We start from the raw sequence: 15,322 nt of genomic DNA on the forward strand, positions 1-15,322 counted from the left end.
ACTGCCAGCGGCTGGAGGCTGGGGAGCAGCTGGGATGTGTGGGGAGCTGCTTTGTTTGAGGGGACACAGGACCGACTGCAGCGACAGCCAGTGCGAGGTGATGCGCGAGAGCGTGTGAGGGTGTGACAGGGATGTGCTGGCACCCCAACACTTTCGCCCAAGAAACGAGGCATGGTGAGAGCCCAGCAAACGCTTTATTGCCAAGGACAGCGCTTCCCTCAGGCCCCAGGCACAGAAATACAGGCTGCCTCACCACATCCCATACCGGATCAATCCGTACAGACAAGCAGGTCCTCAGTGCCGAGAGCCAGCCCCAGCACCGGCTGCCCAGTCTCAGGCCACACGGGGGATGGAGAGAGCTGGGCAGCCCAGCCGGTGTGACAGGGACACTCCCGTGGCACTAAGGCACCGTGCTGTGCCCCAGGACCACAAACCCAAACATTGCCCACGAGCTCCTGCAGGCCTGAGGGTCTGCAGACAGCCTGGCACCCCTGCAAAGTGCAGGGTACCCAGCAAACAGCAACAGGGGGGGCACAGAGGTGGCCAAACCCCATGAGGAGCAGGAATAGCTCTCTGCTGCCCGGGCACCTCACAGCCCTGCACACATCCCAGTGACATCCTGCTCGCCCCCGTGTCCCCTCTCATGTGTACCTGGCCTGCTCGAGGTGCCCCTCTGCTCCTGCTTGCTCAGGCTGGTGCCGTGTGGGATGGGGGGGTCAGCCTGGCCTGGGAGCCAGCCTGGCCTGGGGCACTGCTTCCCTGTGCCCCGTCAGAGGAGTCGTCCCAGGAGCTGAGAGCCGGGAGAGCTGCCCCAGGCCACCGGCAGGGCGACAAAGCCCAGCTTGCTGTAGAAGCTCAGCTGCTGCCGGTCGGTGTCGCTGACCTGGCAGAACACTCCCCGTGACCCTGGAAGGGAGGGGAGAGCTCAGGACACTGGGACCCCACTGCTGGGTCTGGGGGCACAGTGACAGTGACCCCCTCCACGAGGGGATCGCTCTCTCCCCTGCCCCTTTGTCACAGAGTGATGCCCTGAGACACAGGCCCACACGTCCCCCAGTGCAAGGGGAGGGGACAGTGCCCGGGAGCACTGGCAGGGGACAGCTCCCGGCTCTGGTGGGTGAGGGAGCACTTGGATGAAGGGCAGCACTCGGAGGTCATGCTCACCGTTGGCCCTGAGCGCACTCAGCAGGCAGAGGGCCAGGCTGCGACTGGCCCCCACGTCCAGCACACGGGGGGCAGTGCCCAGCTGTACCAGGGAGGGGAAGCGCCTCAGCACGGGCTGGGGCACTGCCAGAGGCTCTGCGTGGAAGAAGAGCACTGCTTCCTCCAGGGCATCCTGCAGGAGACAAGCACAATGAGGGAACCCGCTCCACCTCTCCTATCCCCGCTCCCCTCTCTGCTCCAGGTGTCCCCTCACCTGTCCCAGAGCTGGCCCCCCTGTGCCCAGCTCGGGGGGGTACTTGTGCCGGATGGCTGGCAGCCAGCTGCTGTCCCGCTGCTGCAGGAAGCCTTCGGCGTGGAGCGCTCCGGCTGCGTAGCCACAGGGGCCACCCTCGTCCTCCAGCACAAAGGTGTACTCAGGGCTCAGGCTGAGGAAGCTGCCCAGGAGCCTGCCAGGCAGAGCGGGAGCGTGGCTGAGCTGAGCTTGGAGCCCCTGGGAAACTTCAGAGCAGCCTTCCTCTTCATTGCCCAGCTGGACAGCACACCCAGCACCCACTGACCACCCCTTTGAGACCCCTCAGCCAAGGGGAGCCATTGCAGCCTCCAGCATCCAGGCTGGACATCCACAGCGGTGGCTGCCAGGACCCTGCTGGACATCAGCATGGGGATGTCCCTCCCTGTCCCTGCCAGTGAGGCCACTGCCAGCCATGGGGCAGCGTTGGTCCCCACAGGGATGCCAAGAGAGGCCATCTCCTCACTCCCCAGCTCTGCACCACGTCCAGGAGGGAGCCTCAGAGGGGCCACATCTCACCTGTCACCGAGGAGATCCGGGTGGGCCACGAGGATCTCTGCCACTTTGGGATCACAGTCCAAACTCTCCCGGCACATGCGGTAAAGCTCTCCCTGGAAGAGCCGGACCCGTGTCAGCCCTGGCTGTACCTGTCGTGCCACAGTGCCAGCCACCACCTTCTGCTGGCCTCGGGCTCATGGCCACAGCACAGGCAGCCTTCAAAGCAGAAATTGCCATTCCGGTCAGGCATCCCGAGAGCAGCTGCTGGAGCACGCTCAGAGCAGCCAGAACAGCACCAAAAACAACCCTGAAACTCAGGTCTTCAGAGAGCCTGAGCACAGCAGGACATCCCCAAATGTCCTGGTCACAGTTGAGTTTGCTGCTGCAAACATTCTGATAAAAGCCTTGCTCCTGAAAGGGGAGGCTGCTCTGATCACCCAAAAGCAGGGGCAGGACCATGCCCTGCTGTGCCTGTTCCTGCAACGGGCCGATGGGCTCAGCTGGCTCTTCCTCTCAACGTTGTTGTTGCCAAGGTTCAGCCTGAGCAGACGAGCTGCACTCGTGTCTGTGCTGGCTGGATTTGTGGTGTTGGCCTGTCCTTGGGCTGGAGAGGAGCAGGGTGAGGGACAGGGGTGCTCACGGCAGGTACATGGGAAACCTTGAACATTTTGTCCCTCCGTATCCAGATTCTCCCTTTCCCTCCCTGTCCCATCAAGAGATGTCAGAGCACAGCTGGCACCAAGCAGGTCACAGCTGACAGAAACTGCTGCTCTCCAGCAGGGAATCACCCCATAAATTGGATGAGTGTTTGAAGAAGGGATTTGGAGATGGATCCCCACAGGCTCTGGCAGTGCCCAGAGCGGCAGACTGGTGAGGGCTGCAGGAAGTTGCCATCCGCACTTGTCCTGTTCTGCATTTTCCCTGACATCAGCTCACAGCCGGTGCTGGAGATCAGCACTGGAGCTGCTCTGGAGATCATCCACAACCTGGCAACCCTGCCCTGGTGCTGGTTTATCCGTGGCTGAGGGGGTTCCCTCTTTCTGTCACAGAGAGGTGGGTTTGCTGAGGCCACAGCACGTTCTCCAAGCCAGGGTCTGACACGCTGCTGACCACAGCCCCAAAAGCTGCCCCCGGCCAGCTGGCTCTGAGCAGAGCTGGACACAAGGACCCACCCCACACTGGGAGCTCAGCCTGGGCTCAGCAGCAGATGAACCTGTAACTCATCGTTTTATGAGCAGCACAAGCCACGCAAAGGCTCTGGCAGGACCCCCCTCCATGCCACAGGTCCCACCTTGTCCAGGGGCAGCAGCGGGCGCAGCAGGTACAGCTGGCTGGATGGGAAGAGCGGCGGTGGATGGTAGAAGAGGTCACAGCTGTTCCCCACGGGCAGCAGTGCCTGGAAGAGACACAGTCCATCAGTTCATCCCAGCTCCAAACCTCATCCTGGAGGCAGCAGGAGAACAGCTGAGACTCCTGAAACCCCAGGAACCACAGCTGAGATGCAGAGGCCCGGGGCAGCTCTGCCTTCCCAAGTTTGCAGCAGCTCAACAGCAGGGTTGGGATGGTGACTTCCCAATGGCTTCTTCAGCCCCACAGCGAGGGAGGGACACACTCTCACCTGCAGCTCCCCAAAGAGGCCCCCACGGCGCGCCCAGGGCTCGGCGTCCCTCCCCAGCAGCATCGGGGCAGTGATACTCTGGCACCCTGGAAGCAGCAGGACACAGACACACGTGAGGTGAACAAAAAGCTGCTGGGCAGGGGGAGGTCAGCCTCTGTCGCAGCTCCAAGGAGCTGTTCCCCAGCTGTGCAGCCCAGGATGGTGAGGATGGGCCCTGCACACAGGAAGGGGCTCAAGGCACACGGCTCCTTCTCACACTGGACTTGAAGACCTGCTCAGGTCCTCACCAGGTAACAGTTCTGGCTTTGTAAGAGGTCACAAGGCCCACAGAGCAACCAGGGAGCCCCAAACCAGAGGAGAACTGCACAAAGTGATGCACAGGCATTCAAAAGACAGCCCCACCTCTCACCCAGGGCATTACTGCTTCCAGAACCCTTTTCCCACACAGGCTAAGGGGTCTTTGGGATAAAAGGGCTGAAGAACCATATCCTAGAAATGGCTGTGAGATATGGTGAAGATGTGCTCCAATAACTGCTCCCTGCCTGGCAGCGTTCCCAGGGCCATTCCTGCAGGCAGAGTGTGGGGAAGGGCAGCCTGGTGGCGACTGCTGGCTGCTGCTGCGGGGCTGGAGGTGATGGGGGGCAGCAGCCAGACCCCCCCCAGCCAGGTGGGTGAGCCAGGGCAGCACCTGTACTTACAGCCAAAGCAGCTCCCCCAGGTGCCCTTGGGGTCAGGGTCGCAGAGGAGGTGACCATCTGCAAAGGAGGCGAGGTGGTGAGCATAGGACACGGGTCAGCAGCAGAAAAAGTGTCAAGGGGAGGCGAGCTCCCATGAGGGACCCTGGCACTACCAGCTGCACACCAGAACCCCAAATCTCTGGGGTGGGTAACAGACACCCCCTCCTTGGGGAAGAGAACAAGCACCAGGTGTGCCCCAGTGCTGCAGGGTCCTGTGGCACTCCGATGTAGCCCTACATTTCTCTTCCCAGAGAAAAGCAAGGCACAATTCTTCCCAAGAATATTCTTATTTCCTGTGCCTGTGTTTGTGCAAAAGCAGAATGCAACAGGGGGATTGTTTACCCAGAGTGATGGTGTTTTGTTTCCTTGGCCTATCAGGGCCAAGTGTTTGTGTGTGTGTGTGTCGGGACTGTTGCTGACAGTCACCAAACTCTGTGCAGCGTGTGCAGAGCTGAGTACTTGGCAGATTCAGTTTAGATGTAATGTAATATAATATAATATAGTATAATAAAGCAATTAATTAGCCTACTGATAAGGTGGAGTCCTCCTCATCATCTCTCTCTCCCCTCGTTGGGGGCTGCCTGCAAATACTATACTCCGACACGGCTGGGTTTGGATGGGTGTGAGGGGGGCTGGCAGGGCAGGAAGGGCTGGCAGGGGCTGGCAGGACAGGTAGGACTGGCAGGGGCTGGCAGGGCAGGAAGGGCTGGCAGGATTGGTAGGGGTGGCAGGGCTGGCATCAGCCACGTACCCAGCCAGAGGACGAAGGCACTGGCGGCCAGCAGCAGGTTGCGGATGTCCCAGAGGTAGGGGTGCAGGTCGTAGAGCAGCGCCCCGCTGGCCGTGCTGACGAAGCGGCTGTGCAGGCGGCACGTCCGTGCGCAGAGCAGCTGGAAGGACTGAGCCCGGCCCCGCCACCGCGTGCCCTGGGGACGCACACCGCCTGTCAGCCACCTGCGGGACACACCAGCCACCGCAGCCACCTTCCAGGACCAGCCTTACCCCGCAGGCATCAGGCGCCGTGGCCGGGACCCCCACGCTGAGGCTGTTGGCTCGCAGCCACCGAAAGTGCTCCAGGAGCTCCTGTGCCAGAGCGCCGTGGTGGTAGGGCAGGTAGAAGAGCTCCACCAGCATCCGCACCTCCTCCAGGGTCAGTGGTGCTGTAGGGCTGGACACGGCTTCCCCTGGGGTCAGCGGTGCTGTGGGGTGGGGTCTGGCCTCCTTTGGGGTCATCAGCGCCATAGGGTCAGACTCAGCCTCTTCTGGGGTCGTCGGTGCCGTGAGGGTGGTCATGGCCTTCTCCGGGGTCACCTGTGATGTAGGGCTGATCCTGGCCTCCTTGGGGGTCATGGGGCCAGACTCTGGGGTCACCTGTGACGTGGGGCTGGTCCTGGCCTCCTTGGGGGTCATGGGGCCAGACCCAACCTCTTCTGGGGTCACTGGTGCCATGGGACTGGTCCGGGGCTCCTCTGGGGTCGTCTCTGCCATGGGGCTGGTCCTAGCATCTTTGGGGGTCATGGGGCCAGGCCCAGCCTCCTCTGGAGTCACTGGTGCCATGGGGCTGGTCCTGGCCTCTTCTGGGGTCACCTGTGCTGTGGGGCTGGTTGTGGCTTCCTTGGGGGGCAGTGGTGCCGTGGGACCCGGCCCAGCCTCCTCTGGGGTCACTGGTGCCACGGGACCAGGGCTAGCACCAACCTCATCAGTCAGTGGGACTGGGACACCAAGGCTGGCACCAGCCCCAGGTCCTGGGGGTGTCTGGGGCACATCAGTCCTGATGGCCTCAGGCTGGGTGCTGCTGGGAGACTCCATGGGGCTGCCATGCCCTGTCCTGGCATCACTGGTGGGCAAGGGAATGTTCTCACTGGCGTTGGCCCCGCTGCTGGAGCTCGTGGTGGGGCTCAGGCTGGGGAGGGGCTCGGTGGCCGCTGGGATTCCTGCAGGCTGGGCACTGCCAGCCTCACTGGGCAGAGCAGAGGGGGGCACACAGCTCCCTGTGGTGAGCTGGTCCCCAGCCCCTGTAGGGCTCTGCTGATGGCCAGTGGGTGTCCTGTTCCCACTGTCCCCCTCAGGCTCTGAGGTCACCTCCCTGCACCCCTCCTCTGGTGGCTCTCCACAGGGCTCAGGGCTGTGCTGATCTGCCCCACCAGGAGCAGAGCTGTGGGGCTGAGGGTCGGGAGTGACCTCCTGTCCTCCTGCTGTGCCAGGCTGCAGCTTTGGTCCTCCCTTGAGGCTGACACTGGGGTGTCCAGGGGTCCTTCCTCCTGCCAGAAAGGAACAAGAGGGAAGCTCCTTTGGCACCTGCACGGGCACCTACTGCCCATGGGGCAGGACAGTGCCAGGGACCTCCACCCCTGAGCTGGCAGGGGCTGAGCTGGCAGGACCCTGGGCTCGAGTTCAGGCCCCCAGGGCTGGTGAGGCTGTGGCTTTGCAGAGGTAAACATTGCAAAACACCAAGCTCACCCCTGGCTGACCTCCTCCTCCTCCAGAGCTGGCCCAGGCTCTGCTTCTGCCAGCCAAGGAAACCCTCTCCAGGGTTTCTGCCCGGCTGTGGCCATGGCAGGAGCACCCATGGGGCAGCACGGCAGGATGGACACCTGCCACACCAGCCCCAGACCCTCCAGATGGGCAGGGTGGAGTTCCTCACTCCCCACCCACCGAGCTGCTGGCAGAGTAGGTCCAGCCCTCCAGGGATTGAGGATGCTGCTCATGCAAGCTCATTTACCTGGCTCCAAGGCCTGCTGGTTTATCTCAGCCAGCCAGTCCCGCAGTGCCAGCTCCAAGGCTTCCTGGGGGCTGTAGCTTCCATCCTGAGCTCCTTGGCTGTCCCCCAGGGCTCCCTCCGTTCCTGAGGAACTGCAGCTCATCAGCCTGGGCAGCCCAGCAGGACAGCTTCAGGGCTGGGCAGGCACAGAGCTGCCTGGGCACGGGTGCCAGGTACCTGCACGCTCAGGGTGGGCACAGCTCCCCTGCTCGCTCCCAAACCAGGTGCCCAGCGTGTGGATGGGGATGAAGTTGGCTTGGAGCTCACAGTTGGGGTTGAGGAGCAGCCCGTGGAGCCTGGACATGAGGCCAGGAGCACGGCCCATGTAGGGGCCCAGGAAGACACGTCTGCAGTCGTAGTCGTTGGCGTAGAGGTTGTCCCAGATGACGGGACGGCGCCTCAGGACGGCCTCCACCTCCTCCAGCAGCTCTGCTGAGAGCTCCTGGGACACCACCTTGGGGCCTGGGCATCAGGGCAGGGACACACGTGAGGCACAGGGTCCGGCACAGACACACAGCAGGGACACGGACACGGAGATGAGGTCGCAGCCACCACACCCACGCTCCCCAGTGAGGAGAGCAGAGCCCCAGCTCAAACCCCTGCCTGGCTGGGGCTGCACACCCCAGCGTGAAGCACCACAGCGGGGTCACTTGCTGGTGGCTCTCCCAGGACAGCCCGTGGCCACAGGGTTTGCAGACGCTGCACGTGGCCACACACCCAGAGCCGCTCCTGGCTCACCTGTCCAGATGACAGCGATCCCTGGAAGCAGCTCCTGGCCAATGGTCTGCAGGTAGCAGGACTGGCTGGGGCTGGGAGAGCAGAGGGAGCTGCAATATTCTGGGGAGAGAGCACAGAGCATCCCCTGAGAGCTGGGGACCACGAGAGGAGTGGCTGCTGGGAGCATGGGCTCGTCCTGGTCTAGTCCTGAGGTGGCCAGAGCTCCCCTGGGAGGAGCTGCCAGGACCATGGTCTAGTCCTGGTCTAGTCCTGACGTGGCCAGAGCTCCCCTGGGAGGATGAGGAGCCCAGGCAGAGCTGTGGGGGCTGCCAGGACACTCAGCTCTCAGCAGGGACAGGGGTGCAGCCAAAGGGCACCCCAGTGTGAGGGGGCTCCCCGCTGTGGGCAGCTGGGGCTGCAGGCAGTACCTGTAGGGCAGAAGAGGAAGATGGAGGGCTGGCCCAGCTCCTGGTACACCTCGTTGGCCACAGAGGCCTGAGCCTGTGCCAGGGAGGGGAAGACATCTCTGTCAGCTTGGCACATGCAGGGGTCGATGTCGTCAAAGAGCAGCGCGAAGGAGCGGCACCCCATGGCAGCCACCTGCGGGCACAGACAGGGGCTGCTGGGACCCCCGGGCAGCAGAGAGCCCCGGGGGGCTCCAGAGGGACATCTGGGCACGGCACAGCACGGGGCATCCCTGCCTGGCCCGTGCCAAGGGAGTAGCAGCTGCCCACGGAGCAACCCCACCGTGCCGGCAGCTCTTTGCCCTCCCTGGGGAGCCGGGGCTCTGCTGCAGCCTGTGCCAGCCCTCAGCGCTGCCCAGCGAGTTCTGGGGCTTGGCTGGGGCTCCTCCTGCCCCCGGTCAGGCCCCCATGGAGCCCTCAGCTCACTGTCACAGCCACAGGGACATTGGCCACCGGGCAGCCCAGAGCTGGTCCCTGAGTGCAGCAGCAGGAGGGGTTTGCACCCCGACAGCAGCCCCGGGGGTGGGCACAGGGAGCACACATGGGCACATGGGGTGGGCACTGAGGCGCATGGGCACATGGGGTGGGCACAGGGAGCACACATAAACACATGGATTGGGCACAGGGAGGACACATGGACACATGGGGTGGGCACAGAGGCGCATGGGGTGGGCACAGGGAGCACACACACATAAACACATGGATTTGGGACAGGGAAGACACATAAACACATGGATTGGGCACAGGGAGCACACACACATAAACACATGGATTTGGGACAGGGAAGACACATAAACACATGGATTGGGCACAGGGAGCACACACACATAAACACATGGATTTGGGACAGGGAGCACACATAAACACATGGATTTGGCACAGGGAGGATACATGGGCACATGGATTTGGGACAGGGAGCACACATAAACACATGGGGTGGGCACAGAGGCACATGGGGTGGGCACAGGGAGCACACACACATAAACACATGGATTTGGCACAGGGAGGACACATAAACACATGGATTGGGCACAGGGAGGACACATAAACACATGGATTGGGCACAGGGAGCACACATAGACACATGGGGTGGGCACAGGGAGCACACACACATAAACACATGGATTTGGCACAGGGAGGACACATAAACACATGGATTGGGCACAGGGAGGACACATAAACACATGGATTGGCCACAGGGAGCACACATGGGCACATGGGGTGGGCACAGGGAGCACACACACATAAACACATGGATTTGGCACAGGGAGCACACATGGGCACATGGGGTGGGCACAGGGAGCACACACACATAAACACATGGATTTGGCACAGGGAGGACACATAAACACATGGATTGGGCACAGGGAGGACACATAAACACATGGATTTGGCACAGGCAGCACACATGGGCACATGGGGTGGGCACAGGGAGCTTGGGGTGGGCACAGGGAGCACATGTGGCCCTTGCCTGGGAGCAGCGGGATGAAGGAACGGCCCACGGTACCTGCCTGAGTTTTTGCTGCAGCAGGAGGCGATCCCCAGCGCTGGAAAACACCATGTCCTGGCCGGCAGAAATGGCGAAGATAAACTCCACCCCCTGCTCCTGGGCAGCCTCGATGAGAGACCGCATGCGGGCTGGGGACAGAGCACAGGGGGCCTGTGAGAGCTGGGAGGCACGGGGGGGAGGGACAAGGGTCGGGGGGACGAGGGGTGGAGGGGGACAAGGGATGGACAAGGGATGGAGGGGAAAAGGGATGGAAGGGGATAAAGGATGGATGGGGACGAGGGATGGAGAGGAATAAAGGATGGACAAGGGATGGAGAGGAAAAGGGATGGAGGGGGATAAGGGATGGAAAGGGATAAAGGATGGATGGGGACAAGGGATGGAGAGGAATAAGGGATGGACAAGGCATGGAGGGGATAAGGGATGGAGGGGGATAAGGGATGGAAAGGGATACAGGATGGAGTGGGACAAGGGATGGAGGGTGATAAGGGATGGAGGAGAATAAAGGATGGATGGGGACAAGGGATGGAGGGGGATAAAGGATGGAATAGGACAAAGAATGAAGGGGAATAAGGGATGGAGGGGGACAAGGGATGGAGCAGGACAAGGGATGGAATAGGACAAGGAATGGAGGGTACAAGGGATGGAAGGGAATAAGGGATGGAGAGAGAAAAAGGATTGAGTGAGACAAGGGATGAAGGGTGACGGGGGATGGAGTGGGACAAGGGGTGGAAGGAAAGAAAGGATCAAGCAGGACAAGGGATGAAGGGGACAGGGGATGGAGCGGGACAAGGGGTGGAGGGAGAGTGAACCCCAGGACTGTGAAAGGAAGGAGCTGAGGTCATTGGGAGTGGAGAGTCTCCAGGAGGACCATTTCCACTCTCTTAAGACACAGAGGACTTTTGACAAGGGTCTGCGGGCCTGGGTGTACTCAAGCGCATTGCCTGAGACCCACACGGGAAGCTGGCTGGTCCCTGAGGCAATTCCACATGGTGGGCACAGTCTGGGAGTCTTCTTGCCCTTGGCAAGGTCTGGGGGCCTCCCTGCGATGGGCAAGGTCCTGGCAGGATGGAAATAGCTGGGACACAGCCCATGCTTTCCCTTCAGGGACCTGGGATGCCTGCAGCCCCCCGAGGGGCCCAGCAGAGCCGCTACCTGCCTCATGCTCTGTGTAGGGCTCTCTCCAGAGCAGCCGGTGCTTCAGCTCATCCTTGGGTGCGTACATGTAGCAGTTCAGCCCCCGGCGCTGCAGCCTGTGCAGGGAGAGCAAGGAGTCAGCCAGGCTCCCCACGGGCTTTTTCACAGCCACGTGGAGACCGAGATCTCAGCCAGTGCTGAGCTCTGAGGTTTGTGTCACACACCAGCAGGATGTGCCCCCAGGGAGGGCAGACACCTCCCTCTTTTGGCACTTCTGTATGGAAACCATCTGGTATATTCATTTGGTTTTATTTATCCTTCTCAGCAGACGATGTTTTACGTTTTCCCACGGTGAACAGAGTAGAAAGCACTTCAGGTATCTCACAATAAAAGTCCCTTATTTTGTTTCTTTCCAGCTAAGAAAAATACCGATGGACATCACCCTCGTGTGCCACCACGTGAACACACCTCAGTGCAGCACCAGACAAGACCTTCTCATTCCTGAGGTACTTTAAAACATCTCAGCTTGTTTTCCTTCCATTTTCTGTACCTGTATCTCAGGGAGCTGGGGGTGCTCAGCCGGGAGAAAAAGAGACTCAGAGGTGACCTTATCACTCTCTAAACTCCCTGGAAGGTGGCTGTAGCCAGGTGGGGTTAATCTCTTTCTCCAGGCAGCACTGACAGAGCCAGAGGACACAGCCTCAAGCTGAACCAAGGGAAATACAGGCTGGATATCAGGAAAAAGTTTTTACAGAAAGGGTGATAAAGTTCTGGAATGGCTGCCCGGGGAGGTGGTGGAGTCACCATCCCTGGGTGTGTTTAACAAAGCCTGGATGTGGCACCGGGTGCCAGGGTTGAGTTTGTTTGGGCTGGGTTGGACTGGATGATCTTGAAGGTTCTTCCAACCTGGTCATCCTGTGAATGCTGTGAATTCCGTCCCTGCACTCTGGTCCTTAATTACCCTTGTCACTGCCCACACTGTCACCAGTGCACTGCCCACGGGAGGCCCTGCAGAGCCCCAGGTCACTGGTGGCAGGTCACTGGTGGCAGGTGCTGTCAGTGCAGCTCATCCCATGGTGTCCCGTGCATGGGCAGCAGCCGCTTGGAGAGGAGCTGCCCAGGAAACTCCTGTCCCAGTGACAGATCTGAGCACATCCTTTTGTCACAGGGACGCAGGGTGACATGCACGGGGGCTCGCAGGGACGCAGCAGGCAGGGGTGGCAGCCTCAGGACACACCTGTGCTCAGGATGGAGTGATGCCCTCCGGGGTTCAGCCCGGCTCCAGCGAGCCCCGGCCGGCTGGAATTACCCTCCCGGTGTCCTGCCTTGCTGCTGGTGGCAGCGGGGACACCGCCAGCGCGCCCACACGGGGCTGCAGCGGCATGTGCGGAGCCCCAGCACCACCTGCTGGCCCCTTGTCCGTCTGTCCGTCCGTCCGTCCCGCAGCACCCACGGCCCGGCCAAGCGCGGATCCCTCCCGGGGCCGGGAGAGCGCGGGGACAGGGGGACACTGCCACCTCGGCTGCCACCCGCACCTTCAGAGAGGACGATTCAGGGTACTTGCCATTGGAAGAGAAGTTTCCTCTGATCCATTGACCATGGTCTCCCATAGAAACCTGTAAAAGGGAGGGGAAAAAAAGGCAAAATGCAGTTGGAAAGTGCCCTGGAACAGTCTCTCGGAGAATGCAGAGATGCAGTGCCAGACGTGCAGCACCCCTTCTGCCTTCGGGACCACTTCCAGGGAAGGGCCCTTCCTATTTCTGCATGTGGGAAGATCTGGGAGGTGCAGAGCTGTCTGCAAAGCCAGGGAGAAAGGATATCCAGAGGAACACAACCCCCTTCCCCTGGGACAGGCTGATAAATGGGTTTGGAGAAATGCAGATTTGACAGCTCCTCAAAGTGGAGGTTAAAGGGAACCTGTCAGAGTCCCAGCACAGACCTGAGATTTAGCAAGAGAAGAACCTTCAGCCACTTAAATTCTCTTCAAGATCTGGCAGGTGCCACGTGAAGTCTCACAGAAAAGCCATTCTGTCTTGGACAGGGATGGCAATTGGCCAACAAGGTGTTTTCCTGCTTTCTCTCTGCATCGTGGGCAACTTTTGAGTCAATCGCTGCCATTTCCAGCAGTCAGGGCCAAGGGGAGCAGATGTTTGGGAAGTGGGAGCATTCCCAAAACTGGGCGGTGCACAGGGGCAGGCTGCCCTGACTCCACCAAGCTGGGAGAAAGGACCAGCTCTCCACGAGGCCAGTGTCACCTGCATTTCTCAGAGCACCTGAGTGTCCCAGAGCTCATCTGCCCTCCTTCCCTTGGCTCCCTTAGGCTGGAGCCCACCCTGCAGCACCCAGCACCAGTCCTGGGCAATGGAGAGGGGGTTTGCACCACAGCAGCACCCACTTTCCGTCTGTCTTCTCTCTGCAGGCAGATTTTCTACCTGCCTGAACACCTCCATGGTTATTCCATATTCTTTGAAATAATATATGGTCACTTTGCTATCCATCCCCCACTCTGCACAGGGCCAAATTTGTGGCCGCTCCCGAACCCCAGCAAACATTTGACCCTAAAAAAGTTCTTTCTGTGGTAAATAATTCGCTATTTTGAGATCCCAGTGAGGCCCCCAGAGTCTCTGTGTGGCCCCTGCAAGTGACACTTTCTCATCACGTGTTGCTGTGAGCTGACGTGGGCTGGCCAGGAGGCCACTCAGCCCTGGCAGCAGTGTTCTCCTGGCATGGATTTGCCAGCATCATCCCTGTCCTCTTTCCCAGGTCAGCTCTACCATAGCGATGATTCACGTCTGAATCGTGTCAGCTTCTCCAGCCCTGCATTTCCTGTTTGTTTTACATTTATTTGCACGGTGCTCCTGCTTCCTCCCAGGTGAGGCAGAGGGGGAGTGCCCCTCCAGGGGCACGGTGCTGCCGGCAGGAGGGCAGATGGTTCTGCCAGGCCTTGCTCAGCCCCAGAGGGAGCTGGCGATGTGGGGAGGGAGCAGCACAGAGCTCTCCCTGGCCAGCTCTGGGCACAGGTCCTGCTGGCTGCCCCACGGGCAGGGCGGGCACACCGGGAAGTGCCCCTGAGTCCAGGGCAGCCCGTGGAGAGCTCTGGAGGCCGAGCAGAGGCTCCCTGCGCCCCTCTGGGGGCTTTATCAGCTGGGGTGGCTGGGAGCATCGCAGAGGTGCTGGTCCAGCCCCTGGCAGAGATGGGGGGCTGTGCAAGGGCCCCGCTCCCTCCTCCCCCCACATCCCGGGGCCCTTCCCGACCCCGCTTTCCTTCGGGTGGATCGGAACAGCCCCTGCAACGCCCGGGCGGGTCGGGCAGCGGCCCCAGCCGCGGCCCCGGAGGGACCTACCTTCCACCACGCCGCAGAGGAAGCGCGGCCGCTCCGCCATCCCCGCGCAGGAGCGGCCCCGCCGGCGCGGGGACAGGCGCGGGGTGCGCGGGGGACGGAGTGATGCGCGGAGGGACAGAGGAGTGCGTGGAGGGATGGAGGAGTGCGCGGAGGGACGGAGGAGTGCGTGGAGGGATGGAGGAGTGAGCTGAGGGATGCGCGGAGGGATGGAGGAGTGCGCGGAGGGATGGAGGAATGCTTGGGGGATGGATGGAGGGGGAGCGGGGCTTGAAGGAGTGCGCGGAAGGATGGAGGGCGCGCAGAGGCGGAGGGAGCGCGGAGCGATGCGCGGGGGAGACGGAAGGCGCGCAGGGGGGTGGAAGGATGCGCGGAGGGCTGGAATGTGTGCTGGGGGATGGAGGATGCTCAGAGGGATGGAATGTGTGCTGGGAGATGGAGTGCTCGCGGGAGGGTGCGGAGGGTGCGCGGAGGGGATGGAGGATGCTCAGAGGGGTGGAATGTGTGCTGGGGGATGGAGTGCTCGCGGGAGGGGATGGAAGGATGCTCAGAGGGGTGGAATGTGTGCTGGGGGATGGAGTGCTCGCGGGAGGGTGCGGAGGGTGCGCGGAGAGCTTCGCGCAGGGGCGGCTCCGCCGCGGGGGACGCGCTCGCCGCAGCGCAGGGGGCGGCCCCGCGGGTGGGGCCGGGGCGCGGGGCGGAGCGGGGGGGAGGGGGGGGGGGTCCCCGAAATCCGTGCGGAGCCCCTGGGAGGAGATGCTTGAGCCGCAGTGTCGGAGCCCGCGGACCGGAGCCGGTGCCCACGGCCCCGCCCGGTGCCCACGGCAGCCCCGGTCCCCCGCGTCCCCAACTGCGGGGGTCCTGCCGGTGCAACGCTTCCTCCTCCCGCCTTTGAAGCTTCCCGGGAGCCCCCAGCCCCAGAGCTGTTCCCGAGGGGCGCGGTGTCATTATCTCCTCGCGTTCGCCACCGAGCTGGCGCCTGCCCCGGGCACAGCCTCATGCCAGGCCGAGGGTGCCATGCCTCCCCAGGTGGGTGCCATCGGGCTGGCCCGTGTGCCGTGCAGGGCACTCGCCTGCCTGCCCGTGTCA

At 61.8% G+C, this 15,322-nt stretch overlaps 1 protein-coding gene across 3 annotated transcripts; it reads right to left on the reverse strand.

Moving 5' to 3' along the window:
* Positions 1-175: 175 nt before the first annotated feature.
* LOC119700898 (protein O-GlcNAcase-like) lies at positions 176-14,665 on the reverse strand. 3 transcript variants are annotated; one of them, XM_038136601.1, is made up of 17 exons: positions 14,237-14,665; positions 12,457-12,508; positions 10,911-11,008; positions 9,756-9,886; positions 8,213-8,384; positions 7,806-7,904; positions 7,245-7,529; positions 7,029-7,151; positions 5,309-6,567; positions 5,058-5,232; positions 4,268-4,324; positions 3,570-3,655; positions 3,243-3,347; positions 1,973-2,064; positions 1,418-1,610; positions 1,165-1,336; positions 176-906 (listed from the first exon to the last, which is right to left on the reverse strand). In XM_038136601.1, exons 1-17 carry the CDS (start codon positions 14,274-14,276, stop codon positions 770-772), a joined length of 3,276 nt encoding a protein of 1,091 aa, XP_037992529.1. In that variant the 5' UTR covers positions 14,277-14,665; the 3' UTR covers positions 176-769. The 3 variants fall into 3 exon arrangements, with proteins under 3 accessions (XP_037992529.1, XP_037992530.1, XP_037992531.1); XM_038136602.1 differs by lacking the exon at positions 14,237-14,665 and having other exon boundaries at positions 9,760-9,886; positions 10,915-11,008; positions 12,457-12,473; XM_038136603.1 differs by lacking the exon at positions 14,237-14,665 and having other exon boundaries at positions 10,915-11,008; positions 12,457-12,472.
* Positions 14,666-15,322: the final 657 nt, after the last annotated feature.

Source organism: Motacilla alba, chromosome 4, assembly GCF_015832195.1.
Source record: "Motacilla alba alba isolate MOTALB_02 chromosome 4, Motacilla_alba_V1.0_pri, whole genome shotgun sequence".
Classification (NCBI taxonomy): Eukaryota; Metazoa; Chordata; class Aves; order Passeriformes; family Motacillidae; genus Motacilla; species Motacilla alba.

Bases quoted from the DNA above. Each gene is read 5' to 3' on its own strand.
- LOC119700898 (XM_038136601.1), bottom strand. From the start codon at position 14,276: ATGGCGGAGCGGCCGCGCTTCCTCTGCGGCGTGGTGGAAG. The intron at 6,568-7,028 runs GTAAATGAGCTT...CCTTTCTGGCAG, and splicing joins CCAGCAGGCCTTGGAGCCAG to GAGGAAGGACCCCTGGACAC. The intron at 2,065-3,242 runs GTGGGACCTGTG...CGGCTCTTCCAG, and splicing joins CGCTGCTGCCCCTGGACAAG to GGAGAGCTTTACCGCATGTG.